Here is a 22765-nt window from a genome sequence, read left to right as displayed (position 1 = left end):
TTTGCACTTCTGTATCTTTCTGAAAACATATCTTAGTATCATCTGCCAGGGACTATGAATGAAATACAATTTGTAGGTCTAGTATTCACAAGAGAGGTTTAGAAGAAGCAAGAGGTTAAAAAAAGGGAAACAATTTCTTTTTCTAATGGTTGCTTATTCTTCAGGAGCAATTTTGTTGCTCTGGGCCAAAGTGTCTTACCTAATAACTGCCACAGCATCAAAGACTTCATGAGAGCAATGCATTCTATCATCACCTTTGTTTCCATTTTTTATGCACCAGTTAATGTTAATACTGATAAGTAAAATTATTGGGCTCTGCTTCCATTAAAATCAATACATTTCTTCCACAAAAATACAGTGATAATCACTATAGTAATTGCTGCCATCAGAGATTTCTTTGCGGTGAGGAAGTAAGAGTGTTATAATGATAGAAACTTTCAAAAGCTGACTCACTGATCTGTTGACCTGGTTTTCTCATAGCCTATGCACTTGAGTAAAATATGAAAAACTATTAAGTCACACTATCACAGAGGAAAAAATAACAAAACTTGTTAATTGTTTAAATAAAAATTAGAATTCCATTTTGCCTTCTAGCTCTGAGTCTCATAACACACGTTTCATTGCTACAGCCAAGATAGGGAAAAACGTATGTCATATACAGTCTCCAGTGAGGTTCTGCAGGTTACATCTCTTTTTTCATGATACTGGAATTGCCAAAATGTGGCAGTGAAAATGTTGATAGCCCTGTGAAATCTGGGATAGGCAACCCGGAATAAAAGAAATTCAGTTAAATTGATAAAACGCAGTTAAGTTAGATAGCAACTTCCATAGCCAGTAGGGCTAGTGGGAAGGTAGCATAAAATGAGCAAATCTGAGAGAGAAACATGTGAGAGATTGTGCATATGAGATTTCACAAAAAATTATAATCAAAGGTTTCAGTTTTTGTTGGTGGGGTTGGGGTTTTGGTGTTTGGAGTTTTTTTCATTTTTTGAGATGAGAATTACAAATTAATATTCAGAAGGGATTCAAACAGGTCTGGAGATTGGCAGACATATATGGCTACTGTTCCGTCTTCACTAATACCCAGAATTTTGTCCACTTCTTCCTTTTCTGTCCCAAACAAAAAAAGATACATATTTTATGAGCCCCCATCCACCTGCCAGCAGATTTTGGCAGAAGACCCCAAACGTTTCCAGAGTTAAAAAGAAAGCCTGCTGACCCTAGAACACATTTCACAGTTAAGATGAATAGACTCCAAGTGAGGACTGGTCTTGGCGGACAACCAACCAGTACTAGCCTGGCTTTCCTGAATAAACAAATCACAGCAGAACATTTTATGATTTAGCAAAACCACAGTGTGACTATAACAACTCCTGATAAGTTCAGGGCTAATATAAAGGATATGAACTGCAGAGGAGTGCGTGGATGCCTCAAAAACTGACAGAAATGGATGAGAATGAGATGTGCTTCCAAAATACTACTGGCTTTATTTGGATATGCCTATTAAATATTTGTATGATAAACACAGAATAAATGGTCAAAATCATCAAATATTCTTTCATTTGGTGACTCTTATTCTAGCTGCTCCCACATATTAGTGATCAGAGCAGAATTTACTTTTGATTTTTAAGACATTAAAAACATTTCTACTTATTTGAAATTGAGAAAAAATTTCCTACACTCATTTGCTGAACATTAGCAGTTACAACCACTTTCCAAATACAAGCTACCTCAGATATCAACCGCTAGCTTTGAATAGAAATAAATGCACCAGTTGCCATTTATCTAATGCCTGTTCTCTTTTGCTAAGATGACTTGGAATCATGAGCCCATTAGAACAAGCAATCATTCCTTTCTCCAAAGAATTATCTTCCTGCTTCTAATTCTAATGGAAGTCACAGTTGAACTTTGCACTTTGAAAGAAATCACTGAGAAATCACTGCTGGATCCAACCTGCTGTGACAAATCTGACCACAAGCATTACTGGTCCTGCTCAGTAAATCTTCCTTGCTCTTTTCTCAGTGGTCATTTCTGTGTTCCATCCTTTGTACAACATACCCTTTCCTGTTGGGGTCCCTCCCCTGCCATGTAGCCCTGGGAGAGGGGCCCTGAGGGCACAGACACGGGGTTTCCCTGCCCCTGCTCAGCCTCGTTCCCATTGGTTGGTTTGTGTTCCCTGCGCGGGCAGAAGGACCCTTGGTCCCGTGACTGGAACAGTTCCTGAGCAGAGCCCCGGCCATGCGGCTGGAGAAATAAACATCTCTGAAACAGCTAGCAAGATTCTGTCTGTCCATATATATTTCCTTTCCACGGGACTCCTGGTTTGATATATGCGGGTTGCAGGATCCCCACTGCAACAAATGGTGGAGAATGCGGGCAGAACGATCCCCGATCCCTAAGCGACTGATTTGTGTGAGTAAACCCTGGAAACTTTGGATTCCTCTTCTTGGTTTTGCTTTGCTATTCCGTATCTAAACTATGGAGGAACAGTGGGAAGACTCTTGGCTCTCCGAGCCGCATATGGACATTTATCTTAAACTTAAAATGATTCTTGAACAACGATTTGTAAATTTTAGCTTGATTCAAGCTCAAAAAGAACTGAAACACTTCCTGGCATGGTTGTTTAAGAACTTTTTCTATGTTTCTTGGGATTTAATTCTTACCAAGGGCTTTTGGAAAACCGTTTGGACACAGTTAATATTTGAGTTAAAATATATGCCGATGGAAGAATATTTTCGTGAATATTATTTAGTTACCGAGACTGCTGAGCAATGTCAGCTGTGTCCTGGCGAAGGGAAGCCTGGCGCAGGGACCGTGCGGCCCAGGCCACGTGCACCGAGCGCTCTGCGAGCAGCAGCGAGGCAGTTCCCGCGCGCGGGCGGAGCCACGCGAGCCGCAGTGTCGGTGGTGGAGCGAGGCGCGGCGGGACCCGGCGGTGCCCGCCCGGTCCTGTGCAGCGCGTGGTGGAGCGAGCCCCGTGAATGCCCGACCGAGAGGGGAGGCGCGCGGGCGGCGGCTGGCGGCAGCGGCGGTGGAACGGAGCCGGGCCCAGCCGAAACGTGCGCTGGAGCAGGGCGTGGGGGGGTCGTCGCTCGGGGGTCTGGCCGAGACGTGGGTGCAGCGCCCGGCATTGGCAGCGAAGCTGCGACCAGAGGAGGCGACGCACGGAGAACTGAGCGGCGCGGCCCGGCCCGGCACGCGCAGCCCCGAACGCGACCCCGGGAAGAGCGCGCAGGCACCAGCAGCCCCGACAATTCCAACACGGGAGCGACCGAAGGAGAGAGCAAAGACGCAGCGAGACAAAAAACAGCAGCCACTCGGAAAAAGATCATAGTAACTAAGACCTTAGGGATAGTAAAATGGTATAATGTTAAGCAAAATTATGGTTTTATAACAAGGTGTGACAACCAGCAAGACATATTCGTGCATAGAACTGCTATTAAAAAGAATAACCCTGAAAAATACATCCCAAGCTTGGGAGATGGAGAGGTGGTACAATTCAAAATTATACGAGGTAGAAAAGGGTTACAAGCATCGCAGGTCACTGGGCCTGATGGTGTTCCTGTAAAAGGCAGTATATATGCAAAAAATCGTAGTCATGTTAGACAGTATCTCCATTGTAAGTCCCCCCTACAGTTTCCCTTTCCTAATCCCACCTTTCCCTTTTACCCTATGTCCTATTACCCCCAGTGTATTCCCAATCCGTTTTTTCATCCATGGTTTCCCTCACAAAACCATGCTTTTGCCAGTTGTTTCCCCAAAAATCCCTTTCCAATGCCGAGTGGGGGATGAAAAGGGGGAGGGAAGAAGTTAAACCCTCTCCTGCCTCAGTTTCCCCACAAAGCATGCTCAGAGAATTCTGTCTCCCTTCTGTCAGCCCTAAGATGTTCCAGAGAATCTGTTTGGACATTTAAAGACTCAGGAGGGTGGCTTGTTTTGTTCTGAAACTGTTCTTGTTATGTTTATCCAGTTGTTTTCATTCTCCTTTTATAAAAATAAAACGGGTGAGGTGTTGGGGTCCCTCCCCTGCCGTGTAGCCCTGGGAGAGGGGCCCTGAGGGCACAGACACGGGGCTTCCCTGTCCCTGCTCAGCCTCGTTCCCATTGGTTGGTTTGTGTTCCCTGCGCGGGCAGAAGGACCCTTGGTCCCGTGACTGGAACAGTTCCTGAGCAGAGCCCTGGCCATGCGGCTGGAGAAATAAACATCTCTGAAACAGCTATCAAGAATCTGTCTGTCCATATATATTTCCTTTCCACGGGACTCCTGGTTTGATATATGTGTGTTGCAGGATCCCCACTGCAACACTTTCCTTTGTGTTTGGTGGTATCTTCAATACAGACAGCATGTATTACTTTGAATAGGAAAGAAATCTCTTGGGTTTTTCCTCTTTCTTTCCTCCTCCTTTGCTGAATTTTTAAATGTGTTTATTTTGTGCTTTAAAGGAGATCTTAATTCCTGGCTGTATCTGGTGACTTAACATGCATCACTGGGTACTACTTTATTTTTCTGCGATGTTATTAATATGCCTATCCATCCAAACAACAAACTCCCAGTGGCATAAATAGAGCAAAGAATTCCCTTTTGCATCTCAACGATACCAACACAGTCCAAAAATATCTCCGAACATTCTCTTATGTCTCACTTTATGTATGTTATGCAGGAGCTCTCTGCATTCTGGAAAGCAGGCTGGCCCTGGCAAATTCACCTTCCTGACTTGGCTGCCTCTGTATCAGTGTATTTACTCTGCCGCCGTAGGGAATTGGAATAAGAAATGTCAGCACTAGATGGAGCTCCTGCACAGCAGCATCTCAGGAGAAAAGCAGACGTGGATGTACAGCGCCGGCATAACAGGAGGATGCTCTCAGGGCAGTCGGGTTCACTGCTGCATCTCCATGCCCACACCATCGTGCAGGCCCCCCACCTCCTGCCAGGACTGCTCCTTTTGAAACGTGGGGGCATCCCCAGGACCTTCCTTCATGCTGAGGATGTGCACAGACGTAACACATAACATGCAGTCTCAGGGGGTTTCTGTGCGTGGGACATATAAAAGGTGAAATGACATCTGCTAGCTGATGATCCACGTGTCCACCAGAGCACACAGCCAACTTCCTTCCAGTGAGCTCTTCCTTTTTCACTGAATCCAACTGCTTATTTTTAATAATAAGAGTATATTTCTAGAGATTTTCTATAATCTGGGGGGTTTCTTTGGCAGTTACCATTCCTAGGGGTGGAACACACTAAAAATACTAACTCTTCTTAGTCAAGTTTGTCATAAGGTCTAGTGGTCAAACTGTTTTTATACTAATTAGATATTATCTGGTCAATAAATAGTCATATCTGATACTATGAATGCAGTCTCAAAACATGTTGACCAGGCTTTACACTGCCTTTGGGCCAAGAGTTCCTTGTGCAATTTCACAACCACACAATCTCACATGGTGTGCAGGTGAAATGAAACACCAGAGAAGGCTTCTCCTGTCTCTATCCAAGATCACTGTGATGGATGAAGGATGTGTGGCGAGGAGAAGCAGTATTCCCCATTGCTTAACCCATTCCTTAACCCCTCCAAAGGACCTCAAAGAGGAGATCTCTTGCTACATCCATTAAGAAATTAGATATAACTGATGCAGACAGAAATCCGTTGCAGTACATTTCACCCAACCAGTGAGTCTAATCTGCAGCAGTGAATAGATGGGTGGAAATTGCACTAGAAGGTGTTATAATGGATGTATGACATTTTGGGACAAGTATGGCTATCATGGAGGGAAGACACACCTTACCAATTCATCAGAGGTCCTTGACAGCACCGTGCAGATGGAGGTGATGCCTACTTGGATTTTCAAACAACTTTGACTAGTCCAAAGGCTCTTAAGGATAGTAAGCTGCCTTGCAATAACAGAAATCTTCATGTGGATAAATAATTAAATAAAGATATGAAATAAAAAAACAGGAGAAAAAAAATTAGTTTTCTTAGTGGAAACTGTGGACAGCAAAGTTCCCCATGGATCTGTGCTAGGCCCTGGGCTATTCATCACATTAATAAATGATCTGGAAAAGATGGAAAAAAGTGGCAAGTTTTCTGATCACACTATACAGAATAACTCAAATCAACAAAAACTGACTGTGAAGTACTGCAGCACAACCACATGAAACTGAACCATTGAGCAGATGAAATGCAGTACTGATATAAACTGCCACATGTGGAGGAAAACAGACCTGGCTTTAAATACCAGGCAGTTGTTTCTGACTTACTGCTCTGCAAAGAGAGTTATGATAGAGAACTTTACACAAACCACTTCCATTGCAGCAGTGTTCATCAGCATTTAGAAAATCAAACAACAGGACTTATTAGAGGAAACAGAGAAAAGAAAGAGGAAAGTTGAAAAGGTAGACAGGGAAAGATTAGTGTTTCTTATATTACAATAAGTGGGTTTTCAAATTAAATCATCAAGTTGCAGACTCAGAATAAACAAACAGGAGAAGGTACTTCTCTTTGCATAGTACATATTTAATAAGTGGAATTCCTTGATATATTATATTGTGTATACCAAAATTTTGCAGGTTTCCTGAGAGCAAGTGGAATGGGGGATAAATGCAGGAAGACCTATTAGATTCAAAAGTACTACTTCAGGGAAGATATTTCTACACCACAAATCACAGGCTGTGCAACTACGTATTGGAAAAATATCACTGGATGCTGAAAATTATCCCAAGTTTAAGTTTAGTATTGTAGAACAGCTAGGCAAAATACTTTGAATGGCATATACTTGACAATCACACACACAACCTTTGCAAGGCATAACCATTATTTAGTTATTGAAATTATAAGAGAAAACAATTACAGTGCAGTAAGAGGCCAATACCTGCTTGTATCTGCTATCAGTATTTCTTTTCCAAAGGTGTGAGTGCCCACAACCCTAGGAAAGATATTAACTTGTAAAACTCCTACTCATTCTCAAATTCCTTGTTAAACACCCCTTGGTGCACTGACCAATGGAGAAAAACTGTTACATGAAGCAAACCAGATGGTGATACGTCTACTGTTCTTATCTCAAAGTACATTAAGCTAAGGCTTTGTCTTGTCTCATAACCTGCTTTCTACCCATTAGAAAATGTCTATATAAATCCTCACTGGCATATTTATCTAGCAGCCTTTTATCCTACTCCTGTGATGCCATCTTTGCCTCTCTCAAGGATATTAAATAGAAATACATTTTCAATTTTAAGAAGTATGCATAGTAAAGCAATTCTCAACAAATTCCTGCAGCCACTGCTGAACCTTGGCCCTCTTACGCTGCCACAAGTTTTTTCGCTGAAAATTGTGCAGAGCAAACAGAGCAAAATTTAGAAGTTTGGATAAACTAGGGCAGACTGCTGGGATTTGTTACAAAGACTTGCATGCAGAAGAGTTGCTTGGGGCACCACAGTCAGTGTACAGAACATATACACAATATACATGCAAATGCCAGGTACAAACTCCACTCTTTCACTGAGAGGCAGAATTTGTAACTTCTCATCACTACCGTATTAACTCCTACCCTGTAACTGTTTCTAATCAACTGCTGAACTCACACTGAGGCAGACGGATCAGGCACAGGGATGGCCATCAACCTCCCCCGCAGTGCTTGCTCCGCTGCCAGCAGTGACGGGGAGAGCAGTGCCTGACCTGCTCTGCCTCGGGCTGCCTGCTGGGCAGTGCCCAAACAGCTTGCCTAATTTCATTAGGGTGATTAAACGTGTCAGTCTAAAGAGGTCCCCTGGTAACTCCATAAACAGCCTGAACACAGAACACAAATAACCCCCAAACTGTAAGTCTGGACAACAATAATGCTTCAGTGTGCACATGCACATAAGGATTAAGTCTAACTATTGCACATCCTAAAATTCTCATAAAGTCAAGTTAAACGGGATTATCTATGGTTTCGTAAAGTTCATACCATTTCTTAGCTGAAAGCAAATCTTGCCAGATGTCAATGTGTTATTCCAGTACTCAGAGGTCTGTACTAGACTCAAACACTTAGATCTTAAGCAATAAAATGCCATATATGTGAATTAACTAATGGTTTTGAATTTTAGGAATTACTAAAGTCCTAATCTAAGCAAAGTTTTACATTGCTGTTGATTTGTATTCCTTATGAAAATTTTTTACAATCAAGTCTGCTTTTTGATACTTTGTTTTCTGATAGTTATTTGGTCCTGAACAAATTTCTACTGTTATAAATCTCTACAAAATTAATTCAACATTAAAAAGTATCCTTCTTTTGTTTCATCGGAAGCCTGTTGACTTTGACTCCTCCTTGCTGTAGTTATCTACTATTTCTGCTCTTAATTGCGTTAGTGAAACAAATAGAAACAATAAAAAATAGTACCAGGAGAAAGAAACAATAGAAGATATAATTGAAAAACAACACTAGAAAATTAGCAGGTAGTGAATGTCTGCCTCTAATAAAACACTGTGAAATATATGTAAAGTTTTCCAGTTTAGCCCCGTGAGTCACTAGCCTTTTGCTTTGGGCCTGCTACTCTTTCTTAAGGAGCAGTAGAAGTTTGTATCTGGCCACAGGATGAGACTTCCATCATATTGGCATCTTCTATGAAACAGGTTTTAAAAACTACAAATAGGAGAAGTAACATAATTTTACATCGTGTTCTGAAGATGACTTGGCTGAAATATCCCAGAGCAATTGAGCCTGATGCTGATAGCTGGCACGAGAGACCTTCAGCTGAAGCAGGGGAAGTCTGGCACAACAGTAGAAAAGATGGTACCCAGGTGACCTTGATTAGAGGCATTACCATCTGGAGACCGTGGAGAGAGGCCTGGGGTGCCAAGCAGCCCCAGGGAACCTGAGGTTTCACCCTTGCATAGGGTGATCCTCTGATTGCATCCCCTGATCCGCACTGGGCCAGCACAGCATTGAGGGGAGAGAGGGGCAACCAGGTCCCACACTGCTCAGGAGGGAAAGCACAGGGACATCTCACAGAAATGGGATGGGGGGATGTCACAGAGAGGAAATGCCTACTTGGAGTGCTGCTCCCTCGCATTTGTTGTCTGCAGATTCCGAATGTTTCTCCTGACTGTATCAATTACAGGAAAATTTATAGCACACAGAGGTAATTTTGAGTTAGGTTTAAAAAAAACCCAAATGACCCATAACAAAACCAAATCCACAAATCACCGAGTAATGGGAGGCATTTGGATTATTTAAGTATTGAATCATGTTAGCTGAGAAATCCACAGAAGCAATAAGTGGTCTGCAAATCAGTAGAGGCTGTAGTTCATTGACATTACTGAATCTTCAGTTTCAGAAGCAGTTTCTCAGCTAGTGTTGATATGTAGAAAAATGCAAATGTAATCAGAATAGTTTCAACTTTCAAAGAAACTTATTTTTCTGTTTTAGTGTCAGCACACCAATTTAACAAAACTATTTTCTCAGTTAATATACTTTTTTCACTAGAAAGGTAGCAGAATCACTAAAATAAAAAAGCCCCAAGCAAAGAAAAGAAAATCTAAACCCTAATGATTATTTTTAAGTATGAAGTATTTGCCACAGCTGAGAAAACAGGGGAGAAAATGAACTTTATAGTTATCACCTATTATGGAGTCATTATTTTGAACTATGCAATGGTTCTGTATCCTTTTTATCATTGAAAATTCTGTAACTTTCATTTCCTTACTGGACTGGAAGACCCTGTTTAAATGCTTCCTAAAAAGAAAGAGACATAGAAAATGAATGTCATGAGTTAAGAAAATGTCACTAGGTATATAACTTGGATTTGAACATCCAAAGATAATATCCTCTCCCTTGTATATTTCAGGGGCTACGAAAGAAGCTTAAAAGTTTTCCAAAAATACTGAATTCTGTTCAGATGTGTCAGCATGCAGATGGTCTTAACAGTTCCTAGAGATTATTAAACACATAGCTAAAAATAATATGATTTAATAGCCCTTCACAAGCGAAGTCCATTGCTCTCTAATGTGTTTTTTTGATTGAGTATTGCTTGTTTACTGGGCTCTATTTTATTTCATTATACCCACTGAGGGACCAAAAAGCCAGCTATATTTTAATGACGTATTTTTTCACACATGTGTGACTTGACTACCAACTGAGATGGTTTCTGCCTTTTCCTAAATTAAAAGAAAACCAACATCAGGCATAGCATTGTCAGGGTTCATGCCATGACCCAGGATTAGGGAAAAGGGCCTGGAAATGCCAACGATTAAACTTGAACTCTGACAGAAATGCTGTTTCATCATCTCCAGCAGAGCTTATAGCCATGACCTTTCAGACTCAATTCACCATCAGGATAATTCTGTGAGAATTATCCTTTAAGCTCCTGTTCGAGGTGTCCATGCGAACTGATGTTGTTTGTGTATCTCTTTGCATAAAATCTCCAGCATTCTGCAATGCATGGCCATAACACAGGACCAAAAGTATGCGACTGTGCTGCAGGCATGGCTGCCCACTGTTGGTACCTCTGCATTTTTTTGTTGATGTCTTCTTTTGTACAGGCATTAGGAAAATGGACTATAGATTCTAGACCATATAACAAAACATGACAGAAAACATTAAGGATGGCAGCTAAGGGAAAAAATGTTTCCACCTACACGTGGCTGCTGGTACAAGCTGAGGGTACCTGAAGATGTTTTCAGAGCACTCTCCAACTCCTGTTTGAGCCATTGCTTGAATTTCTGCTGTGATGAAAGATGAGAGAGGGGAGGAGGAGGGCAGTGTGGGGGTTCTGGTACACTCCACTACTGCAGTCTGGTGTGCAGATGAGGCCCAGCTGGAGCTACCCAGACCAGGGAAAGGAGAAGCAACCATGGCTGCTACTACAGACACCTGCTGTGTACCAGGATCTTAACGCCGTTAGCACCAACACCCATAATCTGTGACACCTTATGAATGGGTAAATTGAATGACGCTGTCCTGCTTTTCAGCTAGGGTAGAGTTAATTTCTTCTCAGTAGCTGTCATACTGTGTTTTGTATTTGGAATGAGAATGGTGTTGATAACACATCTGCCAGTGAGGAAGTACACAAAAGAAACTGTGAGGTAGCATAGCTGGAACAGGTGGCCTAACCAAATGGATATTCCAGACCAGAGAACATCATGCCCTGTATATAAACTGAGGGGAGTTACCTAGAAGGACAGCTGGTGTGGGTTTTGGAAAAAGGAGGGGGTCTGACTTTAGTCAGCAGGTGGTGAGAAACTGCATTGTGCAGCAATTTCCCCCCCCTTTTTATTATCATCATTATTATTATTTACAAAGTATTGTATTTTACTTTATTTTCAATTATTACCGTTCTCATCTCTACAAAAAAGTTTTACTTTGATTCTCCTCCCCATTCCACCATGGTGAGGGGAGAAGAGAGGAGGTCTTGAGCAAGGGGCTGTGCAGTGCTTCATCTCCAGCCCAGCACACACCTCGGTGATACTCTGCTGTAAAGAAGGCAAAATCTTCTCTTCCTTCAAACAGGTGTTAAAGTGCCTACCACAGAGAAGTCTCTGGTTTCAGGAATAACATTGAATGTACAGCATTAGGTCTTCCATTTCCACTTTCTTTGCATGGCATGATCCCTTCTTTATCACGTTTTCCAAAACTTTTGCCCAAGTTGTCTCTCCGCTTCAAGCATGTAAAATGAATGCAGAAGCCCAGTACTCATACTCTACAAATTACCTGTAGAAAGAGCAGACAGCATTTTCCCTACATGATGTATTCAGGATTGTAAAATTGGATAGAGGACTAGGGCACCTCTTCATGGAAACACAACACACATCTTAAAAATGCTCACTCTTGCACAACCATTCTAAGTGATTTCAACTTTGTACAGTGTTTAATGCCTATAGGAGATAGAAGTTTGTGGAAACATCCTGGAAGAGGATACTGAAGTGGGGAGGGAATTATAAGCAAAAGTAAGAAAATTCCAGAAAGACAAAAGAAGTAATGAGGGTCATCTCATGACTTCAGAGAGGTACAGAGCAGGTATCTACCCCTGAGCTTGGGTTCTTTTCACAGTCCATGGAGATAAAGGGGTGCATGTGGGACACGTATCACCCTGAAGAGACCATCTCAAATGTTGAACAGTTTGCATGCTAGCAGTACAGATTTGGTTTTCTATTGATTATAAAAGAAGCTTTGGAGATTGAAAAATGTCTGGTTTTAGTCAGACGATTCCCATCTGTCTCTAAAGGGTTGAGCATTTCATTTTTTCCATATAAATACAGCCTCAGAAGTGTATTTAATAATGTACCACTAGCTCATTGATTAGTTATTTAAATAAAAAGTATAGCAGGCTAACTTCAGTTTTCCTGGAGAGGAGAAGCCAAAAGAGGAATTAGGATTACATATCTTCTGAATAACTACCTTTGTATTTTTGTTTATGATAAAATATAATGCATATCAGGTGCTTGAAATTACACAGAAAAATTCAGGACAAACTGTCAGTTGTTACACTGTATTAAAGTAACTAAAGCCCTCAAGGTCATGATAGCATTTCTCCTGTTTTAGATAAAAGGACTGTAAACACTTTTGACTTATTCCCGTGAGTCAGGCACCTTTTTCCTCCTGTTTGAACCAGCAGAGTATTTCTGATACTGACCAGCTACTGAGGAAAGCTTGCATGGGTCACGACTGCTGTCATTAGAGTCTATGCACTTCAAACAGAGAATGTTTTTAGGGTCTGTTGCAGAACTATGTTTTCCTAAGTATTACTGATTAACTGTGTTTGCTACCAGCTTTATTTATAGAAATATCACCTTTAACTCCATCTCAAGCCCACTGGAAAAGGAGCAATCAATGATCAGTGGGCAAGTGAGGAGCTGCTAAGAGTGGTTTTGCACTGGAAGGCAAGTACTTGCTTCATCGAGGCTCACAAAACATCAGACGAGCTCTTGCAGGATCAAGCCAAGTGAGATTGCATCTTTAGTTGTGGAAAAAATGTATCTTTTCACAGAAGAGTCATTTATTACATCTGAGGTCTCAAGTACATCTCATAAACAGTTTCCAGTACGTTGGAAGTCTATACCCTAAATATAAGTACCTTACTTTAATGCAGTGAGTCTAAGACACAGCATATAAAGTCAAGGTAAAATACTAAGAAGAAAATAATTTGTTTAAGGTCATGAGGCAGCTGAACTTTAAAGCAAAATCACGAGCAGCTCCATTTCTCATTCGTTGTGTTCTCTGTCAGTTTACAAAGGAATAAATCAATAACAGCTTTAATGTGACTGAAAAGTTTATCTACCCATAGAGTTGAGTACAGGGCTTCTAAAAAGATTAAAGTCCTCATTTAGGTACGACCTTGGTTTATCAATGGACATAAGGACACATCTACATGCCTTACTGTGGTTCAAATAGGTTTAGGAATGTAGCCCTCTCCTGCATCCAGGACTGACAGGATGCTGTATGGGAATACACAGCTTTCATATGAAATAGGCATCTCTGGGCCCTCTTGCATGGTGATCTTTTACACAACACTAATCAGAATTCATTTTTTACAATGAAATATTGGAAACAACTTCTCAGGCAAGCTGCCAGGTATTTTAACTACCATGAAGGTTGAGAAAGAGAAAACAACCAGCAGACACCTGAAAACAAGAGCTAAGAGTTCAACAGGCAGAGAAATATCCCTGATAGTAATGTGCCTTGGAACTTTTCCAGCATTAGAATCTAGTGTTGAATTTCTGGAGACAGAGACAGCTTTGTCTTTCCCGTATGTATCAATCTATATAATATTTAATCCTGATTTGACATAGCATAGAGTAGTGATTCTAAGAATGAACTCCAGAAGTCATCTGAGCTCAAATTCTGCCTGTCTACATGTTTGGGAGGTTTATGTTAGTGCAAGTATCTTGGGAAAAGATGAGTTTTTTCTGAAAGTTTTCATCTGTCCAGAGATTTGAAGTGTTTAATAAGACATTGGAGAGATTACACATGAGATGGTCAAAACTGCAAGACAAACAATCTTAGGATGGCATATCACTTCCTGTGTATGTGGTCTCTATGGGAGTGCTTTAATAAATAATATATTTTTTTCCTAAATTTAAATCTAATGCGTAATAATTTCATTATATATTTAACCATCCTTTTTTCACCTTGCCTGCAAAGTTTAGTGAGAATTCAGCTGTTAAAACAGATCCTGTCCATTTGTCACTTTCCATGTCTGCTTAAATGTATAACCATGAGCCTGTCAAACCACCATGAAGTGGTGGGTAACGGCAGCAAATTTTAAAAATCCATCCATTTCCCCAACTCAGTGACGTGTGCAGTTTCCACTGCAGTGACCTACTTAACAGAGCTGCAAACAAGCACAAGCACCAGGGTAAAATCATTTATGCAGGGAACAGACCATGCTGTTTCTCCTCTAGCTCCATTCCTGATGTTTCCCCATATCAAGACCCAACATATTGTACTTCCATAGCAGATCTCACAATATTTAATTTTCTCCTTAAAATCTCCATTACATGCTTATTGATCAGCATCTGTATTTCCCATTAGCTTCCAAACCTTGTGCTTTCCACATATGGTTTGAAATCACAAAGCAGATATAGGGATAGCAGCAAGTAATTAAACCAAAAAAACACACTTTGTCCATAATTTTTCTCCGTTGTGCCCATGGCAACCCCCTGGTGCTCATTCTTGGGTCATGGTTTTTCAGTGCCTGGGGTAGGCAATGGATTGCCTGGTAAATAACTTACTTGATTTCACACTAAGTGACATCAACGTACATTGCACTGTCGATACTGCTGGAAGGGGAATCAGATCTGCTTTCCAGATCACCTCCCAGGCACATGATTTTAAAAAAAAAAAGAGTGATCTCTCACCTTGCATTTACTTTTGAAAAAAATCTCAGCTTCCTACTTTCAGTGTCTCAGGTTTCATCCAAGCCAAAGACCTGAAGGATAACACCTTCACTCTTCATTTGATTTAAAACATAAAGGAGGCTTTCATCATATCATAAAACAACTAGGAGGAGGAAAAATAACCTTTAAAATACAATCTTTTTGGAAGACTTGTAAGAACAAACTGTATTTATAAATATTTTAACAGTTTGAACTTGGCTTAGGTGTGTTTTACACATCATTAAATAATCACCAAGTCATGAAGATTAGCTGCCCACTTAAAATCTCTTCATGATTTAGAAAAACACTGCATCTGGGAAAAAAAAGGTACATACCTTCATTTAGTACAAGAAAGTGCAATTCTAGTGGGGCCAGTGAACTTAGAGCATCACAGAATCATCAAGTTTGTAAGAGATCTTCAAGATCATCTAGCCCAACCAGCAACCCAGAACCACCATAATTACGCAAAAATCATATACCTAAACACTTAACATCATTAACACATGATGTTCCTATACTGTTGTTTATCCTAGTAGGATCATCTATCCCATGAGAAAAAAACCCAAACAGATAAGAGTATGGAAGCATTTACTCTTACAAACCTTGATGTTGAACTTCATCTAATTACCTTTCCTATTATACATCTTTATTCTGGATCTTGAGCACTACGGTCCTTTCTCGTATCTTTGATGGGCCAAAATCAGACATGAGGTACTGAGGGGGGAAAGCTAATTTTTTAGCTAATAAATGTATGAGATTTTTTAGGAATAGCTAAAGGATGAATAATGATATTTATCAGCAGATAAAATTTGTTTGTAAAGACACATAAATTTTAGGCAACCTGCTACTACTATTTGCTTTTACTCATGCTATATCCCAATCAACATCTTTCAGTTATAACTCTGCAAGCAAAGTTCTTCATTATGCCCTTTATACACACTAATGAAAGAAAAAATGTGAGTGCTGCAAGACTGTGACATGAACTGTGCACAGTATCCTAACTAGCTGCATTTAGGCTGCCTCAGCTTCCCAGGACACCCCACTGACAGCACCAACATCACTCAGAGGAGCTGAGGTCACATTTGACATTCTGGGTTTTGCCATTCTATTTGCTTGCATGTTCATTGATGACCTAATCAATTTTAAGAGTTATAGCAGAAACTCTCACATGAAAATAGCACAGAAATCTGCACTCCTGCCATGCATCTGATTCATATAGATCTGAATTTGAAGAATTATTCCACAAGCAGAATACCCTGGGAGAAACTTACCCATTTGCACGTTTAATTCTGCAGTCACTGGGATGGTAACTCACATGTATCCAGACAGAAGCCATCAGGCTCAAAGGGCACCTTTAACATACCTTTTTCTAAGCCCTTAAACACCCACCTCTTTTTCCACTTCTCTTCAAATGTTATTCTCCCATCCCACCGGTAAATAAAAAAAAGAAAGCTCAAAGGATGGAGAAAAAAAAATAGTCCTTTTTTCTGCCTGAGAAAACTACTGACAGAAATACTGGAATTCATAAAACACACAAAAATGGAAATGAAACCTGGAAGAAGACATGTCATTCTGCTCGGCACAGACCAAACTAAAAACAACCTACCAAAACAAACCAAGGTACTGTTGACCATGGAGTCTATTTTTGGATGGCCAAAGTAAGTGCTCTTATATTACGCAGCATTACTAACTCCTGAGGCTTCACTTTGGGCAAAGCAGCAGTTTCCCAGAGGAAGCTGTCACAATGAGTTAATGGTCATCAGTGGAGCACACATTTGAGGAAGGGATAGGTACCAGCGACCACACCACTGGAAGCAAAGTGTTTATAATTCAGGTAGAGAACGAGTGTTTGAATCCACCACTTGATTTTACAGTAAGAGCTGTGGGAACACTTCTTGGATCAAAGGGCCTGCACAAGAAGTGCTGCAATCCAGGGTGGGAGAAGAGCCAGGAACGTGCTTGTTTTGTTCTGGTGGCCTGGAGGCACCAAAGCAAGGACACAGAACAAGAGGCAGCTGTGCCAAATCCCATGGTCTGGGTAAAATGAGGAATCACTTCTAGATATGCACCCACAGGCCAGTTTATGCTTTAGTGGATCTTTTTATGAATGTAGAAATAAATGAAGAAAGGGTCACTGCTTGGTGGTGCAACTCTTAAAGCAACAGGCCTCATCCTTCAAGGATGTTCATTGTCCTTCATCTTCTTTTAATAATTAAAAAAATGTCCAGTTACAACACTTTTATCTAGCAATGCAAAAGATGGTTGCAAAGAACACTGAATACTTTTCCCATCACTTCTGACAAATCTATTCTTGCAACTTAATTTGCTATTGAATCTGCAAGCATGTAATTCTAAAATAAAGATTTTGCTTTGCAGAACAGAAAGCATCTAATGATGAGAACTCATTATCTGGGACATGAGGAATTCATATTATAGATTGAGTGATAATTAAAAATGGTAAATAGAGTACTTTCAGGAGGCTTTGTTCATAACAGAAAATGCACTGAGGGACCTGTAGTTCAGCAATGGCACAGATTTTCCTGAAAAAGAGAGAAGTATTATATATGTTCATACACTTAAACTCTCTCCAGTGGCTTGCCTTTTTTTAGATTCCATTTTTAGCTCTTAAGAAATAAGTAGTTTTCAAGAACGAGATACGTTAGGAAATGTTTATTAAATCAATGCTACTCTTTCATAATGTCTTTTTTTAAGATGTTTTAAACTGCATTTCACTTGTGCTTGACCATAACAAGTCAATTAAAGTATCCTTCGGTTTACCACAGAAGAGCATTTAGCTCCCTGATCAAGTTGCTTTATGCACCAGTATTTAAAAAAGGAACAGTAAAGAATCAGCAGTGGACTCTTACCAAAGCAGGAATTGACAAAGCCATACCACCTACAAGCATGGTCCCCTCCAATCCATTTGCCACGGATGTTGGATGCAAAACTGAGGGTAGTGCCTGAAATGCACACTAACATGTCACTGATGCTGATGTTCAGGAGAAGCATGTTGACTGGGTTACGAAGGGTTTTAAACTTGCAGAAGAGGATGAGGACTATCAAGTTATTCAAGAAACCAAAAAACAGGATTAATCCAAGAAAAACAGCCACAACTGTGTGCCCACTTCGTGAGAGTCCAGCCTTTGGCTCAGCAGGATCTGCAGGTGCACCAAAGCTCAGGTTAGATGTCCAAGTGTGGTTCATTTCGGACTTTGTCATGGATCAGTGAGGGCAGAGACACAGGGTGCCCTTTGCTGAAGTACTCCAGCAGTTTCCCAGAAAAGTCATTCCATCACAGGTCAAATCATCTCAGGAGCCTTGTGATCTTTGCTCAGATGAGCTATCTCTTAGATGGTTATGCAGGTGTGAAACACTGTACTGCAGTACAGGAGTATTTTCCTGCACTGTGTCTTTCCAGGGGTCTGCTCTGCAGTAACTCCAGGGCAGCGGAACCAAGTGAACAATTACCTCAATTTCACCTTTCTTGTTTGAACCTAGGATAATATCAGATGATCTTTTTTGATGCTCAAAATGGAAGGTATCTTAAAAAGATGCTTCAGCATGGTCTCCTCCTTCAGAGCAAATGGACAGCCCTCTCAGTGGCAGCTACCCTCCTTTCCTCTGACCATGGGTGTCTTTCTGAAAATACAGAAAAAACAAATGGTAAAAACCAAAAAACTCTTTCCACACAAAGACCAAAAAATAGGTACATCATTTACAAACAGTTTCTCACTTTTTGAACTGTAACAAATATCTCTCATTATTTTCAGTTTTCACTCTGATTTTTAACAGAAACATCAGTTTGTTTATATTTCCTTGGATGTTTTAAGCAATTTTTCCCTAGCTCACACTTTAACATGGAGAAGGTTATTTGCACCTTCCTAGCAACATTACTGAGGTGAGAAAATGCATGGTGAAATATATCTTTGCATCAGCTTCCCAGAGGAAGAACTCTGTCTTCCCCCACATTAAGTCAATCTACACCAAGTGAAGTTTCATTCTTAGCTATACCTTAATTAAAATGATGAAAAATTTAGGAGAAGGAGAAGGTATTTCTTTATCCAGAAAGAATTTCAAAAGCAGTCTCTCAAGCTCTCATGTGCTTACAAAGGTTTGCAGATCTGTGATATCAATTTCTCTCCTCCCACATTTACCAGTGGACAGATGTCTTCCTTTATTATTTATAAAGCAGCCAGAGACCCAAAGCCTCACATCTCTATCACAGGCATGAATTTTACCTGCATGAAGTGAATGCATTGTGTGTGTATTCTGTGAAGCAATAGTACTTAATGTGGGTGCATAACAATGTAGCCTGTCTTCTATGTGATTGCATGCAAATTCTGCACAGAATTTTCCATAAAAATGGAGATGTGTGTATATGTGTGTGTATATATATATATATATATATATATATGAATTCCCACTCCTCAGTGCAAAAGGCATGATACCCATAGCTTGCTGGACTAAAAAAATATGAAAGCTTCTCTTCCATGTGTCCTCCTAGAATGATTGCACACATGTTAAAATGGAGCACCTCCTATATTCTTCCTAACTGTTGTTTTCTGGAAATTGTCTTGTAGAAAAATACGTATTTAACAACTGGAAAATTGAGAGTTCAGTTTACTGAAGATTCAGAAGTTGCTTTTCTTCTTTTATATCCTTGTGTCATGGTAAGCTTTTAGAATAAGTATTTTGTCTTTCTATTTCCCTACTTTCACAAATTCACTGTGCTAAATGTTGCAGTGGTTTTGAAGTCTAATATATACAGTCTATCTTAACTTTTTTTCCTAGTGAATAAATTATGTACACTTCACAGCCCTTCTACAGTTTGGTCACTGAGAATCTGAAACCCTGATACTTTCTGATTTTTTCCTCCCCCTTTAGGTGGTACACGGTAATTTATGTTGGAAAGGGTCCCAGGTAGCATATCTAAGAGAAAGAACTTTTGAAGTCCTCTTTCTACAATTTGGAAAAAAAAATCTCCTACCCAATTCTGGTTGCAGGTTATAGAAGGAAACTAACTGGGTCTAACCATCAATATACTCTAAATTTATTTTAATTGTGTTTAAAAGAACAGAGTTAAAATTTAGTGGAACAAAAACAAAATCTTAAAAATGTTCACCTGGGCATTTCTCCTATGAGAACAGGCTGAGAGAGTTGGGGTTGTTCAGCCTGGAGAAGAGAAAGCTCTGGAGAGACCTTGGTGCAGCCTTTCAGTACTTAAAGGGAACTTTAGAAAAAGGGGAGAAACTTCTTAGCAGAGCCTGCAGCAATAGGACAAGGAGTAATGGTTTTAAACTAAAGGAGGGTCAATTCAGATATAATGAAGAAGTTTTTTACAACAAGGGTGGTGAAACACTGGAACAGGTTGCCCAGGGAGGTGTTAGATGCTCATTCCTGAAAGTGTTCAAGGTGAGGTTGGACAGGGCTCTGAACAACCTGATTGAGTTGAAGATGTCCTTGCTCATTGCAGGGGAGTTGGACTAGATGACAACTCTGCTTCTCAAAAGATGTTAAAAACCCCCAAAATAATCAAACCTACAATTCTATCCAAGACAAATAAATGAGCATCCAGTTTGTCCTCTTGAATTTGTCAGAGTTGACATGGAATGAAAAACATACCCAAAGTAATACAAAACATATGGCCAGGTGAAATGGGCCAAAAGTTCATTTAACGTCACCAGCCATTAAATGCTGCATCTGTTAACTGGTTCTGACAGTAAAAGTCTAAAGATACAGCAAAACAGACACCCATCACTGCTTGTACTTTCTCTGAAGTAGTCTCTTGGAAGAAAATAAGGTTTCAGAAGATGTTAGATCAGCTTCTGAGAGCACAGGCTTTAATACTGAGAGTGAGAGGTTTCTTTTTTCACCTGACAATTCACATTAGTCTGAGCAGTGAAACTGGTTTTTTCCTTCTCACTTTGCTCCCAAGTAACTTATTGAACACATTAGCTTCACAGGTTTCCAGCTGGGAGATTCTTTACCATCTTCTCTTGCAATGTTGTGCAACATGTCAAAGATGATGCTTAATTCACTTTAAATATTTAAAAGCTGAAGAAAATGCATAAAATAAATAGAATCAAATTTCATATTATTAAAAAAAGCTTACATTACCCTCTTCCATTATATCTACATTACTCTTTTGGGATATAAAGGAGCTATAAAAAAATCCCCTTATATTTACATATCCACACAACCTAAATCAACCTGTTGTTCAGTTCATATAAAAATCAATTTTAAAATAGTGGTTTTCCATCATCTAAGAACTTATATTTCTAATGACAACTTAAAAAACAAACAAACAAAAAAACCCCCACCAAAATCAAACCCCCTGGATAATATTTTAAAGACAATCCCAGATGAAATTTTATGAAGGAAGAATCACTTTTTTGACCTGCTGACAGAATTATGACAGGAATAGTGTATTTTTAAGTTGACATACATTTAACCTCATCTTCCAGATGAGAAACTGAATTGTTTTCAACAGAAAGCATCCAAAACCAGAGGCATCAGCTGAAATAATTCTTTTAAAACACAGCTGAAAGTTAGGGGTCTTCATGGGACTTCGCTACACTGAAGTCAGAATTCCCATCTGTTCTGGACTATTTTTCCCATGCTCCTAGACACACTGAAAGATTTCAAGAGATCCAAAGAGAAGTCTCTCTTAGAACTAAGCTAGAAGACTGAGAGGAGGTTCTATGGTTCAGATGTTTGGGTATCTCCTAGCTCCCAAAACCTCCTGTCTGTAGAAGAGTCTCTTGTTTGCAGATTCACAGACTTATTTCAGCAGGTCACGCTCGTGACACAGACAGACATGGAAACGAGAACAGCGTAAGTACAGAACACATGTGATTAAGTCCACACGTTTGAATGCCATACTATTTACTCAAGGGGAAAATCTAAGCCTGGTAAACCCCTGCTTTTGAAATAAAAAGCTACTTTTATCCAGTATATTTAAAGTTAAGGCAACCCCTCTTACGTGCAAAGAGGAGTTTATGCACAGAAATGTCTGTGCTAAGAGTAGATGAGACAGACCCATTCCCGAGCTGGGCTGAAGCCATGAGAAGGGTCTCAGAGCCCGAGCCGGGACGGCGGCGGCAGCGGGCACTGAAAGCTTACCCCAGGCTTCTAAACACTGCCCCAAGCAAAAGCCTCTCCAGCCAACCTCCGCTTAGGATTCTTCTTTCACAAACTTTTTTACACTTCTTTGGGAGGGGAGGGTGGCATAGAACACTGGAAGAAAAACCCACCTGTATCTTTCATCCACAGCAACCCAAAGGGAAAACAGCCACCCAAGTCTCCGGCAAACACGTCCCGAGCGGCGGCAACAGGAGCCCCGGTACCCCGGGCTGCCCTCCCGGGCGGCGGTGGCCAGCAGCCGAGAGCGGACGGCCCGCGGAGCCGCAGGGCGCTCCCTCTGCGCGGGATGGAGGCGGCGGGCCCGCCCTGCCCGCCCACAACCTTCTCCCCCCCCGGCGGGCTGCGAGCGCATCCAGCTTCGGGAGGGCGGCGGAGAGTAAACAGATGGCTTTCACCGAACCAAAGAATAGGAGCGGCGAGGCGCATCTCGTCCCGCTCCCGCCCGCGCCGGGGCGGTGCGGCAGCACCCAGCGGCAGCACCCAGCGCCCCGCGGTCCCGCACCCAGCCCGGCTGCCCCTCCTGCGCCAGGGCTGCTCCCCCTGGGCATCCCTGGTGGCGCCGCACGTCTGCACAGCAAGCTTGGGCTGGGCACTGTTTTCACGCTTGCTGCTGGGAAAGACTTTTTCGGGTTTTGTTAAGCAAGCGGATATAAACACCTGCTCAGCAGCGGTCAGGAGTACAGTTTAAACATGTGTCAAAATTTGGCGGTTTTGACTTGACAAAACCAAAACCAAACATATCTTGTGTGTAATTTATCAGTCATTTGCTTTGTCCGCGTT

At 41.0% G+C, this 22765-nt stretch overlaps 1 protein-coding gene across 3 annotated transcripts in view; it reads right to left on the bottom strand.

The window, feature by feature from the left end:
• Nucleotides 1–22411, bottom strand: part of LOC116440106 (opsin-3-like) — an 89456-nt gene extending 67045 nt beyond the window's left edge. The window contains exons 1-2 of one of the 3 annotated variants that reach the window (XM_032100436.1): nt 22096–22411; nt 17710–18481 (exon numbers count right to left, since the gene is read on the bottom strand). In XM_032100436.1, the coding sequence (XP_031956327.1) occupies nt 17710–18061 (352 nt within the window). In that variant the 5' untranslated portion in view covers nt 18062–18481; nt 22096–22411. The remainder of the gene's footprint in view (nt 1–17709; nt 18482–22095) is intronic. The other 2 variants (XM_032100437.1, XM_032100435.1) reach the window with 2 other exon arrangements.
• Between the last annotated feature and the right edge of the window lie 354 nt (nt 22412–22765).

The sequence above is a fragment of the Corvus moneduloides genome, chromosome 2 (genome assembly GCF_009650955.1).
Source record: "Corvus moneduloides isolate bCorMon1 chromosome 2, bCorMon1.pri, whole genome shotgun sequence".
Taxonomy (NCBI): Eukaryota; Metazoa; Chordata; class Aves; order Passeriformes; family Corvidae; genus Corvus; species Corvus moneduloides.
This window is presented reverse-complemented; position numbering and strand designations above follow the sequence as displayed.